Source organism: Nelumbo nucifera, chromosome 6 (assembly GCF_055504915.1).
Source record: "Nelumbo nucifera cultivar China Antique chromosome 6, China Antique-T2T, whole genome shotgun sequence".
NCBI classification, from domain to species: Eukaryota; Viridiplantae; Streptophyta; class Magnoliopsida; order Proteales; family Nelumbonaceae; genus Nelumbo; species Nelumbo nucifera.
In genome coordinates, this window is record NC_142654.1 from 2,344,666 (window position 1) to 2,370,813 (window position 26,148).

Sequence of the window (26,148 nt, forward strand, 5' to 3'; positions counted from 1 at the left end):
AGAGGCTGGATGCCCTTATATTTATCTTGCAACACATATGTCATATGGGGATGTGCCTCCCAACTCTCAACTATTCAGCTTCGTTTTCAGAGCCAACTGAAACAACAGAAAAATTATGAACATGATTCATTTTTCTATTTAATATATATTGTTGTTTTATATCAACATTCTATTTAATATTGTCCACCCAACCCTACTACCAAAGGAATTTATTCCCTTCATTTATTTTGCGTGCAACCAAACGCAACCTAGATGATTATGATAACTACAGTCATATGGGGATGAATTTTAATAATGATTATGATAGGGAACAAGCTGTAATTGTTAGATCTCGTTTAATTGCATCATGTCACACATGAATAGCCCTCGGAAGTTGTTAGTTTCCTGGGTTTTCAAACACAACAATATGGAGACTAAGACATAAGAAGCAGTAAATTAAAATAAAATTTAGTAAATCATGTCATATATTCAATAAATATGCCTATGTAACAAGAGGGATTTTGTTTGTGGCAATAATGGTGATACTAGAGTTTTCCACATCTCCTGCTGCTTAACTGGTGGCCCTTATGCACTCATCCCCTTCATTTATATGATTCAAATTTCAAATTGGTTAATCAAAATTACATAAATCAATCAAGCCAAGTTTCAAAGAATTATTGGAAAAAATAAATTAAGTGTTGGTCATAGAAATAGAGGAATATACATATACAAAATTGCCAACAGATCTCATTTAGAAGGATTTTTGCACTACAATAATTCCTCGTGAAAACTGACAAGAGAGTCAAACAACCCACCATGAATTTCTGAAATGTCCATCAATGCTGCAGCTTGAATTGTCGTCAATTTTCTACTGATATATCACAACATTATCAAGCCAGAGAAACTATTTGACTGCAGTTTTGTGCAATTGATTGTTTTCCAAACGAGAAAGAAGTGAAGTAGGATATGATTCAAATTCTATGAGTTTAACGATTTGAGATTTTTACTCTTCAAATGTGCTAAACCTCACTTCCTCATCAGGAACCTGCATGCATTAAATTTGGAAAATTTCTGGCTCTTGGGAAACATTTGATTTTGAGTTTTTTATTCATCCATGTGTATGGCTTTTGCAATACAAACCATAAAAGCCTTGAAGAATTTTACTGTTTTACTTTTAGGCCCTGTTTGTTTTTTGAGAAGTTATTTACCTTTATGGGTGAGCAAAAAAAAGAACTGAAAAATCAAAGCGAACCGAAAATTCTGGTTAATTGAACCAATTCGATATTTTTAAAAAAACCAAAGGTATCGATTTGATTTTGATTAACCAATATAGAAAACGGGCGGTTAACCAAACCGACCGGTATACATATATTTCTATATATTTTATGTATATATTTTTTATATTTTCTATATATTATAAAATAATAAATATGCATTATATATAAATATATATATATATATATATTATTTATAAAATATAATATTTTATTTATTATTTGAAAATATAATATTATATATATTTCTAGTTTTTAGTATATATTTATAAATTTTTTTATAATATATATTATAAATATAAAAAACTGAAAAACTGATGAACCGAATTAACGTTTAATCAAACCGGTCAACCAATTAACTAATTGGCTTCAATTCGGTTTTAGTTACTAGTTTTCCATAAACTAGTAATATCCGTTCATTTCAAAAATAGGCCCACGGTTAACAAGGGCAGAGTTAGAAATTTTTCATGAGGGGAGCCAGCCATAGGGGGCCAACTATTGGGGTGGGGAGTGAGGGAGAGGAGAAATTTGCAATCACAAGTAGGGATTTTTGAACCATAGGGGGGGAGGGGGGGCATGGCTTCCCTGAGTCCCCCTGGCTCCTGCCCCTAACAGTTCGGTTACCGTGAGCATCCCTACTTATCTTGGTAAAGGTACTTACCTGATAAGTGTTTTGTGGGAAATGCTTATGTGGGTAAGTACATTTACCCATGTTCTTCTATTTTTCTTGTAACTAAGAAAATGACCATTTTAGCCATAAAAACTAATATTTAAAGGGATAATTTTGTCACATCCAAGTGTTGAAAAGCCCTTAATTTTTTAAGTTGTAAGGTAACAAAATACAAGAAACATAATAAAATTAAGATTAAAAAGGAGAAAGTTGCTTTAGGAAACCATTATTTTTTTTTACGCCTAAAGGCAAGTTCATTCATAAATGCACAGGTTACAAAGTAGAAAAATTAACAGCAATGAAAAATACGACCGAAAAAGCATGTTAAGCGTGTTGAGACAAAAACAGGTAACGACGAGCACCGGGAGAAAAAACGACTTGAGAAATCTCTGCAACTAATGCAAATTTAAGTAACGCCAAAAAGGTCGGCTAAATGCCTCCAACAGAGATGAAGCCAACAAGTGTGTCTCCCTACCAAATGAGTCTGGGTCAACTACAGAAAACCCTTAAGGAGTATAGAGAAAACAAGTACCACGGCACCCAATCCATGGCATAATTGAAAACGTGAAAGCGGGAGAGGCCCAAGGTCGCCTCCTGTTACAAAACTCTCCCTAATGCTCCACCATCCAAACATTCAAGGAATGGGCCCACAGAAAGCCGAAAGTGCACGAAAGAAGTTGTAACATGTAATTGTAGGGATGTAAAATGTGCAAAAAAAAAAAAAACCACCCATCCATGTTGTTATAGAAGCCGAAACATTTGGAGCTTGAACGTCACTGGAGAGAACTTGAAGATCGTTAGAAAAAGGCTTGCCAGGAATGATAACATCATTACAAAACAAATGGATACCCATGGTAGACCCCAAAGGCACACCACACACAAATTCAACCAAGGCCCTATAGAAATAAGAAAAAGAGTAGAGGGAAAATGAATAGAATGAAAGATCCCAAGTCTGTTCCATAGGCCTGGATCAAAACCGTTGTCTCTCAAATCTATCCAAAAAACCTCTCCAACAAACACTTGTACGAAGAGAAATAAATGAAAAAACTTGCATCCATAAATGTAAGAGAAAAATCCTCCTATAGAGAGAAAAACCCTCCCGTCGAGAGAGAGACCCTCACGTAGAGAGAAACCCTCCAGTATAGAAAGAAGCCTCCCACCAAGAGAGAGACCCTAGTTCATAAAAGAGTATGCAGTATGCAATGAGTTATTAATTCCACTTCATTCAGCGAGTTATTCCCACCATTATATCGTGCTATATTGAGGGTTTGACGAAGGTGAATAGTATGCAGTATGCACACAGAAGAGTACGAGGTTGTTTAAAGTGGATGTATTAGAATATTTGATGGACAGCACATGAACATAGAAGGTTTTTTGGACTTATCCGTTGAAACAAACGTCTGATGCTTCTGAAAAGGGAGGTTTAAGGGTTAGGGTGAAATGAAAGGAACTGAGGTAGGTTTATCAGAAATCGAGAGAGAGATAGAGAGAGATTTAATAGGGGAGCCCACTAGAGATAGTGATTGAGTGTGGCAACTCCTCATATTGGGTTGTAGACTCGTAGCATATTGGTGGGATTGGACTTTGGAGGATGTTGACGTGTACTCTAGGCTATGGCTCCGTGGCATTGGCTTCTCTATTGGTGTTGTCGTTGGTTTCACAATTCACAATGAAGCAACACCTCTCTTCGACGGTGTGTTAGTTGTCATCTCGTGGCTCACCTACCAACCATATTCAGCTCCTTGTGCATGGTGTAAAGATTCTTGGGTTGTTAACTTCTCTTCTCCATGTATGTATATATATATATATATATAATGTCTCATCTAACTAGCCACTACATGTCTCTAGACATTTTCCTTTTTCTCAACAAACTTGTTGAAAGTTGAAACTCGAAAATTTTCCCCAAAATATATATTAAAATGAAAGAAATGCAGCGCATGTTGTATATTTATGAGGGGGTCAGCTGCTGTAACAAATAGAATACAATAATCTTCACTTTGGTTAACGATACAACCTTTCATTTGTTGTCAAAGTAGTTAGGGACCTTGACACTCTATCTCAAAAGTGGATGAGGACGTTGGACATTTTGGGATGCATCTATCATGCATGTTGTGTTGAACTTGATGGTATACATATATGGTGTGGTGTGTGGTGCTAATTAATTACATTTTACAATTTGATCGATCAACTACTAATGAGTAATGATGATGATTATGATGCCTCTATGTTTTTCTTCCTCTATTGTTTTCTATAAATATTACAACAAACCTAAATAAAAAAGAAAAAAAAAATTATGTAATAATATATAATTAATTAACGTGAGTAGTTGACATCCCAAGTGTACTTGGGAGGGAATCTCTCTCAGGTTAGAAGTACTCCTTGTGGAACTCGAAACGTGTGGATGTTCTCTGGGTTAGCTCCCGTGATAGTTTCCTTAGCTCCTTTGCTAGAACCGGCTTCCCACAGTAAAACACACCTGCAAACAATTACAAACATATATAATTAATAATTCAAGCAAATTCGATTGATGGGTCGTCGATGTTCACCATTAATTGGATATTGGTGGGGGCACACTAAAATGTTGTACTTAATTTGTGAGTCTACACTTACCTACTCTGCAATTGGGATGCTTTGCAGCTATCTTGGCAAACACCTCCCTCCAGTTTGGCCTTGCAAAATGAGTTCTAACCTGAGAGTGATATATGAGAGGGAGACCCCCCCAAGAAATAACTAATTAATTAGCTAGTACACATACAGAAATTAACTTGACACTTATGGTATAATAGTGTAACTGTTCATACATACATATATACGTAAATACGTACCCTGGTGCCGGATAGGATGTCAACGCCATGTTTGGCATGGTTGAGAGCTTGGATCATGGTGAGAAGTGTCGACCTCGCATCTCCCTCCTCATACACACTCGTCAGATAGTTGTGCATCTCTATCACTCCCTGTCCACCGTAATTTTTCACAATCAATTTGCCTAATTAATATTAATACTACTGTGTTATTCAATTCATTTACTATGTATATAAGCTAGCTAGCTAGTACAAGGGAGAACCTACTTTGTGATCCATTTCTGCAACTTCGTTCATGACTCCTTTGAACCATTCCAAGGACCCAGGTTCCCTTGTAACCCAATAGAAATGGGCATTACTAGTTCTCTGTCCTTTCTTCTTCCCACTCGTTCCCGTTGTTGATGTTGACATATTTGTCCCCGTCGTCGTTGTAGACGTAATGCTATTCAGGCTGCTATCTTCCGATCTGCTCATCTCTGTATTCATTTCCTATATAACAACACAAATTCATCGATATACAATGCATGGACACCAACAAGACAAAGCAATATAATTGCTGCTCACTTAATTTACATTTTGTTCTTCAGCGGCTCTTATGTTGTTGAGTAAGTCTCTGAGGATGCTTATAAATGGGGTGGCTCCGATTCCTAGTCCCACCAGCAGTAACACGTCGTAGTTTCGGTGGTCTTGTGCTGGAGCCCCGTATGGGCCGTCCACCAGCAATTTCGGTAACCTGCATACATAAAATACATTAGCCGGAGGATTAATTTGAGTCTCGAGATAAATATTTTCGATGAGTTGGAATCAAATACAGTTCTACTCCTAGCTAATACATTGCACCTCTACGTGTTCATGCATGGGCCTGGCCAATCCAAGTGAATGAGTGATGTATTCTTCTTCTTAGTTCTTACCCCTTCTGATCTATTCTTCCATGCTCATTGAACTTGGCTCTACCAATCACTGTGGGAGAATCGCATGTCTCAGTCAGTAATCGTTTAAGCTCTTCCGTCCAATCTCCTACTGTCCGGATGTGAACGCTGAGGTAATCATCTCTAGGTGCTGATGTGATAGAGAAAGGGTGCCTGCAAGTTTACACATCTTATATAAATAAAAATTGGAAACAATACAGTATACAGACTAGTATAGATACGTATTGATGAAGAAAAATTAAAAATTCATCATCGAGAAAAAAAAAATAAAGGATGAAGATAAATTAAAAGGACAAGAAGCAGGAGGCAGACCACCACCCAGTCTCACCATTCAAACGGAGAAATGTTGGGACACTGTAGGAATATGTACTGCCCACTTTTGTATTTAAACCCTTGCGGCTTGGCCATCACTATGCTCAACACACTTCCTGGTAGTACTGAGGCCTGTTAGAGGACACACATACACCAAATAATAGCTGGATCGTAATCAACGATTTAACCATACACATACAAACAAAAAATTATCAACCCATTAATTGTTTTTTGTTTTTCGGTGCACCCACTTCTTAAGTTCTACACCTTATCATCATCTAAGCATTAGCCTTGTCACAACTATATTGGGTCGGCCTTCTAAGTTCTACCTACCACGCCAAAATGAAAATTAATGGACTATTATCTATTAAAGCCGTGTCGTATAGCTACAACCCCCGCCTCCCCATCAATATAAATAAATAAAGAGGAGAGACAAAGGTTAATCGAATACCTTTAAGATCTTAACTGAGTAATGTGTCGATCTGGATGTTCTCAGGCTTCGCTCTCCCATGTAGAGTAGAAGTGGAATAGAGATATACATCCATGTCTAGAAAATTACAGAATCAAGTAAATAATTCTAATAATTTCCAGGCCAAAATATTAACCACAGTCATTCCATGCATTGAGAAAAAGGAAAATAAGCCCAAATTTAAAAAAAAAAAAAAAAAGTCGATGAATAATATAGGTGCAGGGTGTGAGCTTGGTTTGTACCGTTTTCTTGTGCCACTTGTGGACCAAGAAGAGGAAGTAGCCGTGGAAGAGGAGCAAAACGTAGACGAGGGCCAGAAGGTGATGGGAGTACCAGAAGGCGTTGAAGCCCGTCAAGCGGTTCAAGGGCGAAGGGAGCTTGACCACATTCTTCCTGAAGCGGTGAGTTGCCAAGGTGAAGGCGATGGCCATGAGTACCACCATTCCTATCCCAGTCAGACCTTCCACGCCCTTGAGTAGGTCCGGGTACGTGGGCTGCTTTCCATTGAAATCCGACGATATGAGCGCGAACCGTTCGGGAACTGAGTTTATGAGTCTTGGGAAGTCGCACGTCAGATGGTTCCCTGCGTGGAGCAGGATTCCAATTGCTATTGCCACAGCTATCATCTGCAAATCCCAAACGTACCACAGACGAAAGGAAGCCGTTGAGACATGTAATGAGTATGTGTGTTTTGATGTAAACATAACATTAGCATAGTTTGCCGTTTGCCGGGCCGACTTCACGTGAAGATGAAGCTCAAGCTCTCTCTCTCTCTCTCTCTCTCTCTCTCTCTCTCTCTCTCTCTCTCTCTCTAGATCTCACGGTTTAATTTACCTAATTATATACCTTGTGGAAATTGATGTTGTCGTCGAAAGGAATAAACAGCCTGGCTCTGGTAGAGCGAAGTCTGGTGAGGGTGTTACGACAAACGGGTAACAAGATGAGAGCCATGTTCAGCTTTAGGGTCTCGGCTGCTCCCTTGGCGGTGGTCAAGCAATAGCCCATTATTTGGAAGGCAGCCTTGTTTCTGTACTGGTTGAACTTCCAGACGAAGAGTCCCGCCATGGTGACTACCCACAGGGTTACGATCCACGCCCTCTGCCAGTTCTCTAAGATGGCATACCGGACCTTGCTGCTTATCTTACGCGCCACGTTCCTGGTCTTGAACGCTCCTCCTCCCCCTCCTAGATTCTGGCTCCAGCCTACACTCGTTACGCTAAGCGGTCTGCTGTAGTTCATGTACTTGTCTCTTTGTAGAAGCAGGCCTTCCAGTTGCCATAGCTGAATCCAAACCAAACAAACGTCCGAGTTTAACAAAAACGCAAAATCTATTCCTATTTCTTCTAAACTGTAATAAACCTGTAACCCCCCCCCCCCCAAAAAAAAAAGAATTTTACAAAATGATAACCTCAATGTAGCCGAGGTTTTCCGGGTCCAGCTCTTCCATGATCAAGGACGCGTATTCATCCGCTCGTTCCTTCAACTTGGACAGCTTGTTTGCAGATGCACTCAGCATTATCAGCTGTGATTCATCATTTAAAAAATATATAATATATATAAATATTACGATTAATTGAAATCATGGACTGGATATATAAAATAATCAAAATTTTAATTAATAGTATATTGTTAATCACTAAATCTTACTTCTTGCACTTCCTCTCTTGTAATTCTTCCGTCTTCGTTGCTATCAGCCCTGCATCATTAACCAATCCAAAACCCATGCAGTTAATTCGAATAATTAAATACATAATCTTTTTTTTTACTGCAGTAAGCACGAATTAAAGTTGACTATGATCATCGCTGCTTACTCGCACGCGATGAAGGGAAAGAATTGGAAGTAAGCAGTGATCACTAAATCTAAAAGCACGTACATATCGAAGAAAATCTGAAGGCGAGCGTCGAAGCTCTGGTCCGAAATCTGCAGCCAGAAGTCGTAGAATTCTTCTTTGGTTATCTTCTCTATCCTCTGACGCCTCCGTCTCGCCAGCGCGTCAAATATCCGTAGGGCGAATTCCTTCGAGTCAACCATTCCTGATCATCACAACCAAAACGGATATACCAATTAGACGGCTGTAGAAGCTCTGGTCCGAAATCTGCACGAAGTTGGTCTTGCTCTTGCCGTTTGTTCATTCATTAATCATTACCACCTACCTATGCATTCACCGAAATCTTCTCTGGAGAGTAAACCGTCCTTGGCTAGAGACTCGAACCGGCACTCTACCTTCCGCCATAACTCGTTCGCGTCCAGGTTTCCTGTCTTCTTACTAATGAACCTCAGACCGTTAAGCGCCTGCTGGGCCCTCGATCTCGTTCGTTCGAGTTTCGCCGTAATTTTCCTGGCATCCCGAGCTGACATCGCCGTCGCCGCGAGTTCTTCGAGCTCCGCGGACGTTCGTGCGGAGGGGGATCTTAGCCATGGGAACTTCCGGCGGATCCTAGTCGTTATGGAAAGGTTCCGTTCGAGGATTGGTTCGGGAATAGGTTCTGGTATGGTAGTTGGGGTGACGCTGCGGACGACGATGGAATCGTCTTCGTCGAACTCTAGTGTGACTTCAACCAGGTCTTGTTCGCTATTGTGTCGTGAGAGGTCGTTGAGGAAGATGGGCAGCATTGCTCCCCCGACGCCGAAGTCTGGATGACCGTCCGGGATGTCGAATCCACGGGTGTAATAATTTGATCTTCTTGAGCTGCAAGCTGTAGACATCGGCGGCGTTCTCATTTTTAGTCTGTCTCCTCTGTTTTGCTCGCTCGCTCACACAAACATGACAAAAGACTCAACTCTTCTGTCTCCTCTCTGAAGTCTCAAAGTTGCAGAGGAGACAGGTGGCTCCTTGGTTCACACGCTTCGACTAACTCGTGAAGAAGGAGGGGGTGCTTAAAACAAACACCTCTCAACCGATCTCCCATACATGATTTCAACGTTGCCGCTGTCCAGTCGTGGTTTGAGTAGTTGGGATTTGTTGAAGAACTCCTGCATTCAACACACAGAATTTTCTTTTAAAATTTTTATTTTCAACTACATGCAGCCTTGAGTTCATTCCTCGGGATCCATCATCCATGATTCCCTCATGTTTGGGAACGCCAACCACGAAGACGGATACGGATACAGAGATTTTGAACCTTTAGCAGTCGAGATTTTGCCACGTAGTCTGGAATTCAGCAGGCGACGCTGGTTTGTTCCGATTTGGGGTTACGGTGGTGAGGTGGGACGGGATCTTATGGAGAAATGGTAGAGGAGGATGGATGGATGAGGCAAGGTGTCCGTCTATATGTCTATGTGTGCCCTCACAGTCTCTGGAATCTCTACTATTTAAATATCGTGGTGGGTGAGTGGGTCAATAGGTAGGTTAGCGAGGGAAACCTGTATTAGCCCGTTACTCTCATTGGGCAGGTAACCAAACCGATCATAGAAGCTCCACCTCGGAGATTTCCTCTTCTAAAACTCGGCCCACTTGTTCTGTTTTTTTCCCGAAATGTCCGGCCCATCCTCTTACAAATGGTGAAATGGGCCAAGCAAATTAAATGGTAGAATAGGATGGTTTATTTTTTTTTTATTTTTTTTTTTTTGACGCCAGGTAGAATAGGATGGTTACCACTTACCACCGGTTAAGTTTAATGGTAAATTATGCCATGTCTCATGAAGTCTCTCTTTCTCTCTATTCTCCAAATTTATGTGTAAGGCACATATTTTGTGTTCATTTAACCACTGTTGGCCCTAATGCTGCAAATATTGGACACGTGACAAGTAATTAGATCCCCCAGCGTAAAAAAAAAAAAATAAGAAGAAGAAGAAAGGAACACAAACCAAGAGCACGTAGTCTAGCTTCATACGTGAAATAAATTTTTTCTCTAGATAATTCAGTATGTTATTGATTATTTTTCTTAAGAAAGGTGATAGATGCAAATAAATATACTTTATACTAAAAAAGAAAACATAGAAAGGAGAGAAAGGTTAAATATGCTTTGCCATGGAGGATTCTGGTATATACTTATAATCAAAACCGGTTAAACAGAATTAAGACCCTTAAACCCTGATATATTGACATTACAGACTATCCTTGTTCATATTCAATCCTTTCGTACTTCAATATTGCTTCAGCATCGGATGCTTGTGTTAGCTAGCATTTCCCATCTAGCTATATGTCAAAAAAAAAAAAACTGTTTAGGGTTTACATAGTGATATTCAATGTTTTATTCACGAGGGAAAAGGATTGAAAAGAGAAAGAAAGAAGGAAAGAATATTAAACAGGAAAGTTGCTCTAGAAACAAGGAGCAATATTGATCAGTTAACAATTAAGTATTAAAACTGATGCTTAAGTATTAATTAGAAAAGAAGTTAGTAAGTAATACATTGATTCTATTCTGGAATCTGGATACCTAATAGAGATTGTTAGTATTAATTCGTGAATGAGATGATTCCCACTCCGCCTCCTGGTTCCCTTGAGGAGGGAGGTAGTAATATAGAATTCCTTGAATTTGTCCACGGAGTGGTTGGTGCGTGCTACCAATGTGAATGCCCCCATTCTAATCTTCATTATATTAAACAATGACAGGTCTATCAGAAATGAATTTGGGTAAGACTGAATAATGGGCCCGGTTTAACCATTTATCAGAGGGAATTTAAACCTGGGTCAGGACTCTAGTTTGGGCTTTGGAGCAGATTGCTAGGCCCTAACATATATGACTTGGGCCAGAAAGATACATGTTCCAAATAGAAACAAGGAGCAGGAGCAACATAACAACAACTTCATTTGGGAATGGTTCAGTAGAGAGTTGAGGCGGCCCAAAATCGATGGACTCGGATCAGAGACAGGGCGCACTAAACTTAATGCAACTTGTCATGGAAGCTTTTAGTCACGCAAGAGGGCTTCTAGAAACAATTAGCTGCAGCTACTGTCTAGGGTTACCGGTTGAGAAAGAAAGGTAGTTGAGGCAGCGATTTAATCGTGGCGAGTTGATGGGGGCTGGTCGTAGTGCTTCCATAGTACAAAAAACAAAGCTATTGAAAGTAGAACTGGAAACTCTTCTTTCTCGTACAGACCCCCTTGTATATATCAAAGCATTTTAGTACTGCATCCTTCTCATACATCTTGATCCTGTTTCCATTTCCTGTACTTGTTTTCTTTGTTTTGCTTTGTGGTCAGTCAAACAAGGCAATGCCCACTCTTTCTATATGTACTTCCATGCCTTGGACTCTGGATTTAATCTTCTCTGCATGCATTACCAAACTTTTTCTTGAAGGAAACCAACTTTCTATCAATGGGGTAGTCGCTTTTAAGCTAAAGTTGTGGTATTTGTTTCAGACAAGAAGGGATTGCATCTACCACAAGTTAATGAAAGACCCATAAATTATAAATAAATAAAAATATGCACAGTTGCAGACACAAGGGAAATGAATTGGGTTAGATCACAAATTGATTTAGTTTAAATATATAAAAAGATCCTAATCTTCCTTTCTATAGTAAAAGATCCTCATATTGGACTGGATTCAACATCATGTAGTAGCAGTTGGGACGTAAGGCTCACACCTCTTTACTACTCTTTAGTCTTCACCATCATGGTTTGAAAGGTACCTCCACAACTCCACCAGCATAATTATCCTTTATCGAGCAGGAAAACTCTCTGCAGTTACGATTATTGGAACTTATGTCTATAGATATCTTTTTATTGTATAAGACAATAAAAAAAAAGACTGTCCATTATTAATTCAATGTTTCTTGCTACCAACATAACCTAGAAATTAATCTTAATTAAATTAATTGTTAACGTTTGACAAAGATTTAGACTGCAAATAGCTTGTTAATAGGATTTAAATCATATGTACTTAGGTTCAGATTGTTCAGTTCAGCTTTTGTAATCGAATGATTTATACTAACCACAGTTAGTTTGTCTAATTTGAAACTAATTTCCATAAGTTAGGATTAAGTTTTCCAGCTGTTTGTTCCAAATTAAATTTCTCTGTTATTTGAAAGCTAGGTATTTGTAAATAGATGATAACCATTAACCACCCTGTATTTTTAAATATATTATAATAACGATCAGGGTCTGCTAACAAGGGACCACGAGGAAGGAATAAAGAATTGAGTTTGAAAATTTAGTCCTCTCTCTAGAACAGATTTTCAAGGTGTGGTTAGCTTAAGGATGTTAGTCCCAACTCCCAAGTTGGTGAAAATATAAACGACTGTGCCACCAGATTTCCAAGAAAGTTGAAGAGGTGATATGGTTCAACAAATGTTAGAAAAAAAAAAAAAAAAAAAAATTTGACCTCCTCAAGTCAAGTAAGTCAAGTAGGGGTGGCAATGTACTTTTTGTTTGTACTTTTCCATTTTGTTTTTCCCTTTCTCTGTTTTTGATATTACAAAATACCCTCAAGTGCTTGAAGTTATATAGGTTTGATTCCAATATTCCATGCCTCTATATTTGGAGGGACCCCAAGTGGCTACATCAGCTATTGGGTCATCGGCTATGTAATTGCATTGGAACCAGTTAACAGGCTCTCGGTGCATTGCCACTAAATATATAAAAGAAATAGAAACAAAATAAGCAATAGAATTTAGATTTTCTTGTTGTGATATATACCTAGGGCCAAGGCCCAAATCTCTATAACAAGACAGGATCGTGTTTAAGGATGGTAATTTTCTTCATTTCCCCAATTACCGTGAGCTAGGGTCTAACGTTTAATAACCCAACCCAAAATCAATCCAAAGTGTATTAACTCAATCCGAACCCAACCTATTCAACAGGTCTATACGTGAAATATGGACCTAACCAGAATTTAGAGAGAGGGAGTTCTTTGACATTTTGTAACCAGCCCAATAACGCTAGGTATAAGCAAAAATTAAAGTAACGTCATTTTAAAGCCATATAATACAAATACAATCAAGATTAGACATTGATTTCACTTGCACCTACCCCTAATCCTAACCCAAGCAGCACACTGTACGCTATCTCCAACATTAGTTATATTTATATGTCAAATTTATCGAGCTCTAGACACCACCGATATATGTCAAAACAATATAATGTCATTTTTTTTAATGATAATATATATACATATTTAACAAAATTCAATTAGGGTGGTTGTAGTGTGTGTTAAGCAGAAACGGTACATGTAGCAGTGGTAGTTCAGTCAGAACTTCAGATGGCAACCCTTGTTTGCACAGTCTTTCTCTCTCTCTCTCTAAATCGACATAAATTTTATAGACAAATTGAGGCCTCAGAGCTAACGAGTATTGTTCAAGTCTTGAGGGCAAAGCAAATTAAAGATACTGAAACTGTGATAAATTCTGATAGTTTCATGGCTAGTCCTAAATTTGAACCTCAGGAAGCAGAAAGATGTAGTGTGGAATCTCAATTCCCACAACATTTTCGGTATAGTTTGTGAAGAAGACGTGAATATAGAGCAACCCAAGATATCTATGGTCGGCTAACCAAACACAAGAAACAAAAGCAAAGGGAATTTACACACCCACGATCACGAATCAAAGTTGGGTTCTTCATGACCTTTCGCGATTTTATCAATTATATTGCAATTGATTTGACCCCTTATCTCTCCTTTTCAAAGTTTCGTTTGTCCAAACCATGAATATTGCCTTCATATAGGTGCACTGCCATTGTCGCTCTTGATCCTCTAAATACAAAATGAGAAAAAAAAAAAAAAAATCTGCTGTAACCGTGGTCGACATATAAAATGTCTCGAGTTTATTTCAAATGCTGGTATATACATTCTCCATTCATTGGGGGTCGATGTGGCCATGTTCACAGTAGTTTTTTTTTTTTCTCAATATAAATAAATGAGGTTTTTTTCTATAAACACTACTGTCCATCAAATAAACACATCATTTTTATTTTTTTATGCAAATTATTAAAAGATAGAGATTATGTCTTCAGATTTTATTTAACAATATGAATTTACATGGACAGCATGAGAGAGAGAGAGAGGTAGGTGAAGTTGTTCTGTCCAGCTGATTGTAATGGCAATCGGGACGACCAACCTTAATTCCTATTCATTTCTAGAAGCTACTGACTGATTTGGGATGCTATGAACCAAATTGAGCTCATATGAATTTGCCCGAAGTTCTAATACCTTCATACTAGTCTTACAGATTGAAGCTTACACCACAAGTAAGTAAGCGGGTGATATGTACTCTGGATTGGATCTGTCCCCTCGCTCTGTGTAGGAGAGATAAGCGTAAGCTTCATATAGATTTTTTGATGGATACGTAACCTTCAGATGGTGATTTAGTTGGTCAAGGAGTGAAGACTATGGTGGTGTGTTTGTTAATTGCTGAAACAGATGAAAACAAAAGCGTTCTAAATTAATTATAAAATACCTCATTCATAGTTTCAGTCTATTTTACTTAATTGGCTGAAGGGGCTTTCGAAAAAAAAAAACAATTATTATAGTACTTAAGTAAAATAGATCGGAATCGTGATCGGAATAATTTTTTTATCAAGTATAGGCATCGGGGTGATTATTTTATTCATAAAATTATTATTACCATTAGTACCCCTGAATTTAATTAGCAGTTAATCCTTTCCACTATTAGCCTTCAATGCCTATTTAAGAAGTTCTCGACCCTTTTGTTTGCTCTTAAAACGTGTGGCTACTGGCTAAGCCTCTATTTCAACTCAAAACAAAGATGCACGTAAGATGACATTTGTCCCATTTAGTGTTATTTGCTAATTCAAGTTCGAATGTTGGGTCATATCCTGTAAATAACAAAACCAAATCTGATTTTGGTTTCCTGATTCAAATAAGAACCCAGAGAAAGGCTTTCAAGATATGTCATATGTCCCATTCATCTAGATGAATTGGGTTATTTAAATACAAATTAATCATTATCTAGTTACCCGAAAAACAGGATAGAAGTTTATTTTTCTAAACAGGTCACTTGTAAAATTTTAGTTCCATTAGAGCCTGCTACTTGGTACATCATCTTAGCAAATGCTTTTTCTTTTTTTCTTTTTTTTTATAAAGTCTCAATTAGGGATCTTTAGATAATTTCAGCTACACTGGACTCTGGTTAGGATTCAACCGGAGTGGAAATTTAATAAATCCTCAACCCAACCTGAGTTGCATCCCTAATTTCAATTAACGAATATTGTTGGGTAACATGTGAGTAATCAAAAGGGCGGATTCTCTTGAAAATCAGAAGGCTCAGTTTGGAAAAAGTAAAAATACAAATATGTACAGTGTAAATACATACAAAATATAAGGTTTTGCACTCTGTATATTTGTATTTGTATTCCTTCTAAATTAAGTCGAATAGATATTTGTGCCAACCAAGGTTTAAAGTATCGGCTCGTATCAATCGATATGTATTGTTTTGAGACTTCCCTGATATGTCCCTACAGTAGATGTATTGGGGTTCTGACCCAGTTCAGGGGGTGGAGGAATCTGAAACCGGCCCCTCTGAACCGATTTTGAAAAAAATTAAAAAAAGTAAAAAAACAGTGTCAATATCGCCTAATATGCCCCTACTGACATATCATGCGTATCAATATTTTAAACCTTGGTGCCGAGATTATTCTGACCGGACTATGTAACTCACACACAGAGTAAGCTTTCATTTCTTGGTTTCACAGGCCAGGGTAGTCCATCCCCCAAACCCATAAATCCACCCCCCCCCCCCCCCCCCCCCCCAAACTCTGGTAAAAGTAGGACTAAGGGTGTCAAATGGACTAGATTTGGTCTAATGAATCCATTACAAGTGGACCAGGTCCAATCCAATCTAATAAGTATTTTGGATCGGTAAATTTAATGTCTGGACTGTCCTGTTAAATTTCGTTTTAATTTAGATTAATTATAACCCAAATAGATCTGGTCCATTGACGCCTATATGCTTATCTTGCTTCTAACAATGGATCAGATATTAGCTCAATCCAATATGAATTCATTATGGGTGGACCAAGTCCAATCCAATCCAATAAATGTTTTGGACCATTAAGTCTAGACTGGTCTAATTCAATATGTGTTGTTGGTCAGTTCAATCCATCCAAATTAATTTTGGTTTAGACGGGTTCAATCCAATACTGGTCTAATTAACCTCGCTAAGCTGATTTAGATAATGTATTTTAATAATTTACACTGTATTATGCCCAAGTTTTTATGCATAAAAATTCCAACATGAGCCCACCCACGTTGCACCCTTAGTTTGTTTCCTCACTGCACTGAAAATGTTCTTGCTTACCTTACGGTTAAGGAAGAAAACATCTCTGAATTAGCGTGTCTATGTTTCCGTTTTTCCGAAGTAGAGTAAGAAACTTTTGGTAAAATCATGGAGCAACAGCCAGCAGGATGCTTAAAATAAATGCTTTTTACTTCTCTTCTTGCTGAATTTTTAGCTCTTCGGGTATATATGTATGTCTTTATTTATTTATGTTACAATCACGGTATAGTGGAAGTGGTCATAAATGTTTAATTGACATTTTCTTAATAAGAACTCGACTAGATGAGCTATTTTCTTTGTTGTGTAGAGACTATTTGAGATTTACAATTTTAGTTGTAGGATAATGGTTCTTGCTCTGATTGTATTTGTAACGAGTTTTTTCTCTTTTTTTTTTTTCTTTTTTGTTTTGGGCTGGGTTGAAAGGATGAGGTTGTGTATTTTGTTGTTGGGTTTTAGGACAAGTCATACGTTCTCTCTCCTCCCCTATTATTTCCCTTCTCCCTATTGATAATGGTTTAATAAAATTTAAGATGACCGTTTTCCACCTGAATTAACTTAAAGGGCTTCAAAAAATGAAAAAAAAAAAAAAACTTTTATTTCCATATAATGTCCTTAGAACCATTAGCATGACGAAGCATATATATATCATTCATTTGCCTTTGTATCATCTGTAAGCGCTTTTATATTCCCTCAATTTTCTATTTCTCTTATTTTCTATCAAACCAAACACAACCTTAGAGTTAAGAAGCTGCAACTTGCTATCAAACAACTGAACTTGAATCACGGCGTCAGTTCTACTAGTGCATGTCATGTGGCAATTCATTGTTTACTTAGTGAAAGGGAAAATGTCAATCAACACTGAAGAATTAATAAACCATATCATGTTCCAAGAAATATGCCAACCTATTCCATATATTTGTAGTGGAGCTCACTGCCCATACACCCACAACGAGTGCTCTTATCATGTAAATGGCTTTGTTTGTAAAATTGTCCTCGACAACAACAGTACTCTTCATCAACTGGCTAGCTTTGAGTTTATCCCAATGTCACCCATTAATTATTCTTTCGACTATTTGTCTAAGTCTAATCCTATGTTGCCATCCATCGGCCATCGCCCTTGCTACTCTCTCGATCGAAGTCACCATTTTCCCCAGCTTCTCTCTTGCATGGTTTGATTCGACTTGATAGAAACTGAGGCCCAAGTTACCTGATTGGAAAATTTAAGTGTGCATGTGCAATTTGACGGGCTGCAACGGGCGAAATAAAGCACTTTTGGGCAGGCTTGGGCCCAAGACAGAGAACTTGGTGGGCTGCTAAAGCTGGACCTGGATCGAACTACTCCCCTCGCTCTCGCTACTCATCGTAGTACAAACCTGGGGTGAGGGGAATGGGTTACCCCCCGGGCGGTTGTGTAGCCCCATGATTGCAAAAAAAAAAAAAAAAAAAAAAATCGATATCTTCGAAAGTCCTCACTAATTGTGCCTAATGGTGAATCGTTATTATATAATAACTCTAGTTATGCCTAATGGTTTACTATATAATAACTCAATACTTACTAATCACCAAAATAATCATTATTTATGCCTAAGGCCTTGTTCACTTCTTGGTAAGTTATTTATTTGGGAAAATGTTTTCCATTGAAGATTTATACAGGTAAGTGTATTTTATTTATGTTCTTTTATTTTTCATGCAAATAAGGCAATGACTATTTTAGCCATAAAAATCTATCATTAAAAGGAATATTTTTGTCTTATTCAGGTATTGACAACTTTCCCCCTAGGTGGGAAAGTTATTTACCCACTTAAGAGATGGATCACTTACCCGATAGGTGATACCCAGAAAAATAAACTTTCCCTAGACCCCACATAAATCTAAAAAAAGAATATGGGTTTCTTGGTCAATGAATCAAAATCCCATTGACCAACTTTCCTCCTTCTCAAAATCAAAAAAACAAATACCCCTAATGATAAATCGCTATATAAAATTTGTATGTATAAAATGTGTTAATTAGGGATTTTCCCTACACGAACCCACCTACCTTCTCTACATGTCAAGAGATGTTGTGACTGTGTTACACCATCCATCCATCAGATGGTAGACCGATTGGTTGAGCTGCCGATTATACGGGAACACCTACTTAAGATTAGCTCTTCAAAATTTGTAAATTATTTTATTATGCTTAGTTTAAAGAGGATCTAAGGGTCGTTATTGGGTAAAATCTCAGGTTGGTATGTGTGAGGATCATGAGGAAAAAAATGCCAAAGATTAATAGGATACCTGGTCTATCTCCCAAAGAGGCCAAGACCCAGATAGAGATAAATAGCTAGAACCAACATTGGGTAATGGCCTTCCATCTATAAAAGAGGACTTTATTATGCATAAATGACAATATAATTTCTATGTTTGGTAGGGATGAATATTGGTCTGTTTGGTCTTGTTTCATGGCACAACTTGGAACCTACTTTGTAGGTTTTTGAAATTATAATCTATCTTATGAAAGTTGGTTATAACTTATATTATCTTTATTAATTAAATTGAATAATTTAATATGTAGATTATTATTATATGGTTCAAAATTTGTAACCTAAATTTAAAATTTGTAAATATTACCTTCTATATTACTTAATGTACACATTCAAATATTAAAATGAAAACAAATAATCAAATCACTTGTAATTCAATGGTCAAGTGAGACCATGGATTTTTGTAATCATGAATGCTTGGGGTTTAAATTTTTACATTGTCAAAAGTATTTTGGGGTTTATTTCAATACGGCTTCAATTCCAAGGCAGGTTCCACCAAGGTTGGTTCTACCGAGGCCAAGTCATTGGACAGTTCAAATAGGATTAACCCCTAGACCCTAGAACTAGCCTAGGTGGGGGTTGATTCTAAGAATTTGAAACCAAACCTTGCCCTATAATAGATTGGATAAGGTCAATTCAAAGTCAGTTCCATTTGGTTTCAGGTAGAACCTACCCATTTGCTCACCCCTAATGTTTGGGCCAAAATCTTAAATCTTTTCCTTGAAGCTCAGTTTGGAAGGAATACAAATACAAACATGTACAATACAAATACATACAAAATAGTACAAAATATAAGATTTTGCATTCTACATATTTGTATTTACACTCTTTCCAAACTGAGCCTGAAAAATAAAATAGAGGATGTGGAATTCAAGAGGGAACCAAAGGACTCCTCTTGAACTCGTAACTGATTTTTTGGGTTGTTTGCTACTCTTACTCAAGTCAAATAGAAAGCTTCAGAACCCACTTGTGTTTTGTTGAAGGACAAACTATGCCCATTCTAAAGCCTCGAAGTCCAAACCATCCATTTGTTTACAGAAAATGAATTGGGTTAGCCAAATTTCATCCCTGTCCTTTATTAGCTCTATAATTGAATCTTGCTCAATCAATATTAATAAGGCCTCATTCTTTTGGCGGCAAGTTATTTATTTGGGTTCATGCATTTACCCAAATAAGTATTATTTTTAGAAAATTTGAGACATTATTATTCATGTACTCTTTTGCCAGAAAATATTAACTAAACAAGTGAATTCCCTAAAAAGACCCTTAACTCTTTCTTTCTTTTTTTTGTTCTGGTAAATGTATTTTATTATATTGATTAAATTCTTTCTCTCCAAAATTTGATTTCCATAAATTCCACACTTCACTAATGAAAGAATATGCCCCAAACATATGCCGGGCCTAAATAATAATGCCTCAAATTTTCTAATATAAAAGTTGTCCATACACAATTTGTTGATCCCGGGGGGGGGGGGGGGGGGGGGGGGGGGGGGGGGATTTGATGCCTGGGATTAGGGAGTATTCACCGGAAACACCGAGGCTACAAGTCAGCATATGTGGTAAGCTAAAGATGACAAGCTTTCAACCTTCCAGTTTCCCAAACGGTGTAGTAGGTTGCCAGTTTTTTCATTTATATAAGAATAGAAATCAGTGGGTCTTCCTCTCTTGTATTCCATCCAATTGCAAGCCAAATCCATCCTGTTATAGTGGTTGACCGAGCCCGTCGGAACATCCTCTCTCCGACTCCTCTTCTCTTGCCCTCTCTCTCGTACAACCCAACAGCGTGACTACATCCTTTCGTGATCGCCGCTAACTGGTATGGATCTCTCACGCCCTTCTCTCCTTTTCCGCTTTGGATTTCTCTCTCCTTTTATCTATATGCCTCTCTACATAGCTTTATATGCAAGTAGAGTGATTTGGCAAAATATGTTGTCCCTGAAAGCCCTAATCCTAACGGTTTCAAGAGAATCGGAAGAAAGCTCGTATTCTGTTAGATCCTGTTGAAACTTGTTCCGAAATACTGTTCTTTAGGGTTTTGTTAGATTTGATGGGGCTGTCTGAGTTTCCTCAGGGATTCTTTCTCCGATGACCAGTAGTTGTTATTCTTCACCGCATTTTACTAGGTCAACGGGACAGCAGAGGCATTTAGACATAGCTTATAAAGAGAAATATGATAAAGAGGATATATAAGGAGGGAATTGAACAATGGTGTTTATCTTTGATTTTTTTTTTGTAATTTTTTGAAGCCTTTCTCTGAATACTTTTGCTATTTACTTAGTACTAAGATACGATTGCTTGAACTTGTATGGATCTACATTTAACAAACAAAGATGAAAGAACTCCGTGTTTGTTGTATATGCTTCCTTCTTTACCAAATGAATTAATGATACCGGAAACCTACTATTACCGTTATCATACCTTTCGGACATCACAGATATCTTTGATATCATATGACCCTTTTGGTCCTAGCCCGTTTAGCCCCCTCAACTTGTAACAAATCACTTCTTCTAACTGGTGCTGTGATGGATGGTCTTCTATGCAAGTGGCAGAATCATCTTAGTGTATTTTCTCTCATTTTATCACCTATTGGGCCTACTCCTAGATTCCTAGGGAGGACTTCATTCCTAATTCTATCCTTTTTAGTTTTTTATACTCATCCATCGTAGCATTTGCATTTCTGCCACACCAATTTTCTAGATATGTTGTTTCTTGATTTCTCAACCCTTTGGCTCCATACAAGGTAGCTTGCCTTACAATTGTTTTATTTATAGAATTTTCCTTTTAGTCTAAGTGGTATTCGCCTATTAGATAAAAGTCCAGATGCACCCCTCCATTTTGCCCATCCCATCCTAATTATTTGGGTGACATCCTCTTCAGTATCTCCCTTGTTATGAATTATTGAACCAAGGTACCACAAATGGTTACATTGACTTATCTCTTAGTCTTCAATCCTAAGTTTTCCTAATTTACACTCGTATTAGTGCTAAATTTAAATGTCATATACTCTATTTTAATCTTACTTATTTTAAAACCTTTTGTTTTTAAGGCATTTATCTGTAAGCTAATTTTTTCATTTAATCCTTAATTTGTTCCATCAATTAAATTATTAAAACCTTCATTTTGCATTTTTTTCTGTTGATCCAATCTAGAAATGAATTCTTCAATGTATCAATAAATTAACAGGATTAATGAAGGGGAAATTGTGGAAATAGGACACGTTTGAAATGGGAAGGTGTACATTTGGAGTATTTATTATGGGATTTTTTTCCCAAATATATGGATGAACTGGAGAAAATTACATTATAGCACTCAGGCTAGAGGTGGCATTCAAGGTTCTTCAAGTTTTTTTTTTTCATTAATTTTTTTGGTTGATTCCAATTGATTTGTTTTTTTTTTTTTTTTTTATATTTTCCTTGTCGTTTTTGGATGACTGAAACAAGATTATAATTAGGGAGGAACATCATTCATAAAAAAAAAAGAGGAGCAACAATAGATGCATAGTCCAAATCCAGCAAAAAAAGGTGGTGTGCTGTACCAAACCACTTCCAAGAGAGATTGTTTTGCAAACTGAGCGACAAAATGAGCAAGGTTTAATAGCCTCTATAGTCTATACTAACATAAACAAATTTAGTTTATCAAAAAAAGTAGAAGATTTCTTAGTACAATCCACAATTTGAATGCAGACCCAAGAAAATCCCAGCCCCATCTCCATTAAGAGTTTTAAATGAGGTTGAAGAATCTGACTCCACTATCATCAATCTGCAAAGGTTAGTCTTGGCAAAGGCAAATAGCCTTAAGCTCTGCTTCAATATCTCCCCATTGGACCAAAAAACCTCCTGCTGCAGGAAAGAAAGAATAGTCATATTGTAACAAACAACACTTTCAATTTTACCTCCTTTAAGCCCAACGTCACATTTGATTCTGAAACCAGTAACAGGGGGATTAGTTTTCCCAATAGAGGAGATCTTCAGAGAATTCTTGATAGGATGAGGAGTTGAAAAATAATGAAATATATTATTGCACCAACTAATAGTCCCATTAACTTTCCTAATTAAAGAGTTGCCCTTTTATATGGTCTTTAATTTGGTTCAGTTATTACCAAGATTTAAATAGCAAAGGTGGGTGGCAAGGCAGTTGGGCCTTAAGAAACCTTGAGACATAACATGGCATAAAAGGAATTTACAATTAATCTGCTAACTTAATACAATATAACAATACAGCTTTCCAGCTTTTGTAGGCCCTTCGATATTGGGTAATGGCCTTTTTTTTTACACATACTGGATCTAAGTTTTAACTGATCAAGCATCTTCATTATATTTTCAACAAATTACAGGTCTAACTTTCTGATCCAAAAGCTAGTATTTGTTTAACAGAAGAATAAAATGAGCTGTTTATGTGTGAGCCATTTTTTGACAAACACTGGTTAGGTCTATTCTATGGTGCATGTATGAAATATGAGTAGCTGATTATGTATCTATGTATGTCTAACCAGCAACATTTTTTTTACTGAACCGACTGAATGAAAAAAAAAGATTATTCATTTTATTGAAAGATTGGGTACTAGCACAAACAAGGTTAGGGCTTCAAACTAGTTCCTTTCTCTAGAAATGCCTATGATCAATTTTATTCCCCTATCATTTACTGAAAAAGTGACCATGGCATTTCTGCATAAGCTTACATATGACTAAACAGTTAAAAGTTAAAAACAAATAAGTAAATATAGTCTTTTTTTATATCTTCATTTTGTATTTGTATTACGTTTGCAGTTAAAGAGGCTTATTCTTTGCCCACAAATTCTAACGCTTTTCTCACCCTTGTTGGTTTCCTTCACCTGGTCACCTTCCTCACAGGATGATCCCTGATTTCTTTGTAAACTCCACTCACCTCTTCAAACAGCCTTAGGCTTACCATTGTATCAGGCAATGGCTGGCCTCAAGGGGGGGAGGGGGGGACAAGAATAGAAATGGGTAGTAGCTTTTGCACTAGGAAATGTAGAAAGTTATCTTTAACAAACTTCTCCTGCACACCAATCTGAAAAAGTGAGAACAAAAAATCATCTGCATGATAAACAAAATGGCCTTGGTAGTATTTGTATGATCTATCATATTATTCTGTAAAATTACAACGTTCATTTTGTTAACTATAGGGATTACTTGCAGTTCAGAAGCAGATGGCGGCCCATAAAATTGCTCATGCTACCTTGAAAGGACCTAGTGTGGTGAAGGAGATATGCATTGGGATCACTCTTGGTTTACTAGCAGGCGGAATGTGGAAAATGCATCACTGGAATGAGCAGAGGAAAGTAAGAGCATTTTATGACATGCTAGAGAAAGGTGAAATTAGTGTTGTTGCAGAAGAGTAACGTTTTCTGCATCCGATCATGTTGATGCTTTAACAATATTTGGTTTCGTCAGTCCTTTTAATTTCAACAAATGATATTTAAGATGCAAATCAAGCATACTTTCTTGGTTTTGGTTTTGAGGGAAATAAATTTCTGGTGATGAAAAACATGTGAACTATATTTGTTGAACTTCTTCTGGTATTATTGTGAACCATGCTTGTTGGACATGTCCAACTATTCTTCTTGTTGCTTATGCTTGCTTGAATTTTGTAAAAAAAAAAAGAGGCTTTTTGAGACAGGTTGGGTTCCACATTATGGTGGAGCTGCGTTGCACCATCTTAATGGTTTTGACCCGCATTTGTTATTAGTGTCATAGCCTTGCTCTGAAACAATTAAATCAAAGCTTTTGATTTGTTGTCGTGGCCCCATCTTGAATTAGATGAAGTGACTTCTTGGTGGGGCCACTGCAGTATATCCATGACCTTACCTTAGCCCAGGGCTAAAACAGAAAATCATGGCTACAGGTGTCAATTGGACTGGATTTGGTCCAATCCGATCCTGTTTAATGTGAGTCCATTACAAATCGACCAGTTCCAGTTCAATCCAATCCAATGAATATTTTGGACCATTTTGGGTCAGTCCAATTCAATGTTTGGACCATTCAATCTGTTTAAGGTTGGTTTGGACCATTCAATCTGTTTAAAGTTGTTTTAATTTAGATTGGTTTCAACGCAAACCTGATCTATTGACACCTATATTCTTATCTCATATCAATGGAGCAGATATTGGTTTAATCCAATCCAATCTAATATAAATTTATTACGGATGGATCAGGTCCAATGATTCAATCCAATCTAAAAAATATTTTGGTTTGGACCGGATTAGTCCAATCCAATGTCTTATTGGTCCTTCCAATACGTTCAAATTGATTTGGAATGAAAAGGGTCCAGTCCAAATCTGGTCCATTGGCACCCTCTTAATTATGGCCTTAGGTGTATTCAATTTCAATGGCCCCACCAAAAAGTCTTAGATGGGGCCATTGAAACAAGGTTTTGATTAATTTGTTTCAGCGCAGGGCTAAAAGATGGGTTGCCCACTAAAAAACCTGCTTTTGGTGTTCATTTGAACTTTGTACGGTCATGTTGATGTTGCGTTTTCTAATATCGAACAGTGGATGCTGGAATCTCCTGCAAGTAAAAATGATTCATACATAGCATTTAATCGCACATTGAGAATATCTCGTACATGTTAAATTCATGGAATGATGTTTTCAACTTATTCAGAGAATTTTTACTTGCCGGAGAGCACGGCAATTCTTTTTTTTTTTCAGTAAAATAAACTAAGTTTCATTGAACTGAGAAAAAGATGACAAACAAATAGAGTTGGGATCCACCCAATTTGCCAGCCAGACCAGCATAGCATCTATGAAAATGCCCGATTCTTTTAAACCTTTACGAACTAGCCTGTGTGCCAATTCATTTCCATCACTCTTAACAAAAAGAGAGTAATTTCCATCTCTCTTAACAAAAGAGAAAGTAAGACCCTCGCAAAGAGCTAAGTTGTCTTTGCAGAAAAAGGTCTCGAGTTGAAGCAAGGTCTTGGTCCCTCGGCCATTTTATAAGGCTCAAATCATCACTTTCCAGCACAAAAGTCCCTGAAACAAAAATGCTTGGCTAAGTGTAGTCCTTTTAGAGCAGCCATAGCTTCTGCTTGAAATGGAGAATATATGGAACATGGACCAAAAAAAAATAGCCTGAACCAAGTCAAAATGATTCCTGATCACTGCTATAAAAGCTGCAGAACCATCCTTCTTGAAGCTACACATTTTTCTGCAATTCCTTGCATTTAGAAGCTTGAAAAACAACCACTGCAACTAGGAAAAGATTTATGCAGAT

At 37.4% G+C, this 26,148-nt stretch overlaps 2 protein-coding genes across 3 annotated transcripts; one reads left to right on the plus strand and one right to left on the minus strand.

Annotated features, from left to right (window-relative positions):
- Positions 1-3,805: 3,805 nt before the first annotated feature.
- Positions 3,806-9,735, minus strand: LOC104609310 (Riboflavin synthase-like superfamily protein). The gene is made up of 14 exons (XM_010275596.3): positions 8,589-9,735; positions 8,309-8,468; positions 8,082-8,130; positions 7,843-7,956; positions 7,281-7,715; positions 6,677-7,060; positions 6,417-6,512; positions 5,982-6,097; positions 5,636-5,806; positions 5,298-5,457; positions 4,992-5,213; positions 4,749-4,877; positions 4,534-4,612; positions 3,806-4,399 (listed from the first exon to the last, which is right to left on the minus strand). The coding sequence occupies exons 1-14, from the start codon at positions 9,154-9,156 to the stop codon at positions 4,290-4,292; spliced, it is 2,793 nt and encodes a 930-aa protein (XP_010273898.1). The 5' UTR covers positions 9,157-9,735; the 3' UTR covers positions 3,806-4,289.
- Positions 9,736-20,585: 10,850 nt separating this feature from the next.
- On the plus strand, positions 20,586-24,487 carry LOC104609311 (cytochrome c oxidase subunit 5C). 2 transcript variants are annotated; one of them, XM_088889931.1, is made up of 2 exons: positions 20,586-20,728; positions 24,072-24,487. In XM_088889931.1, exon 2 carries the CDS (start codon positions 24,083-24,085, stop codon positions 24,272-24,274), a length of 192 nt encoding a protein of 63 aa, XP_088746057.1. In that variant the 5' UTR covers positions 20,586-20,728; positions 24,072-24,082; the 3' UTR covers positions 24,275-24,487. The 2 variants fall into 2 exon arrangements, with proteins under 2 accessions (XP_088746057.1, XP_019055298.1); XM_019199753.2 differs by having other exon boundaries at positions 20,588-20,728; positions 24,059-24,487.
- The last annotated feature ends 1,661 nt before the right edge of the window (positions 24,488-26,148 follow it).

Coding starts and splice junctions, on each gene's coding strand:
- LOC104609310 (XM_010275596.3), bottom strand. CDS start 9,156: ATGAGAACGCCGCCGATGTCTACAGCTTGCAGCTCAAGAAGATCAAAT. Junction 7,957..8,081: donor CAAGAGAGGAAGTGCAAGAA/GTAAGATTTAGT, acceptor GATGAATCACAG/CTGATAATGCTGAGTGCATC. Junction 7,061..7,280: donor ACAACATCAATTTCCACAAG/GTATATAATTAG, acceptor TGGGATTTGCAG/ATGATAGCTGTGGCAATAGC.
- LOC104609311 (XM_088889931.1), top strand. CDS start 24,083: ATGGCGGCCCATAAAATTGCTCATGCTACCTTGAAAGGACCTAGTGTG.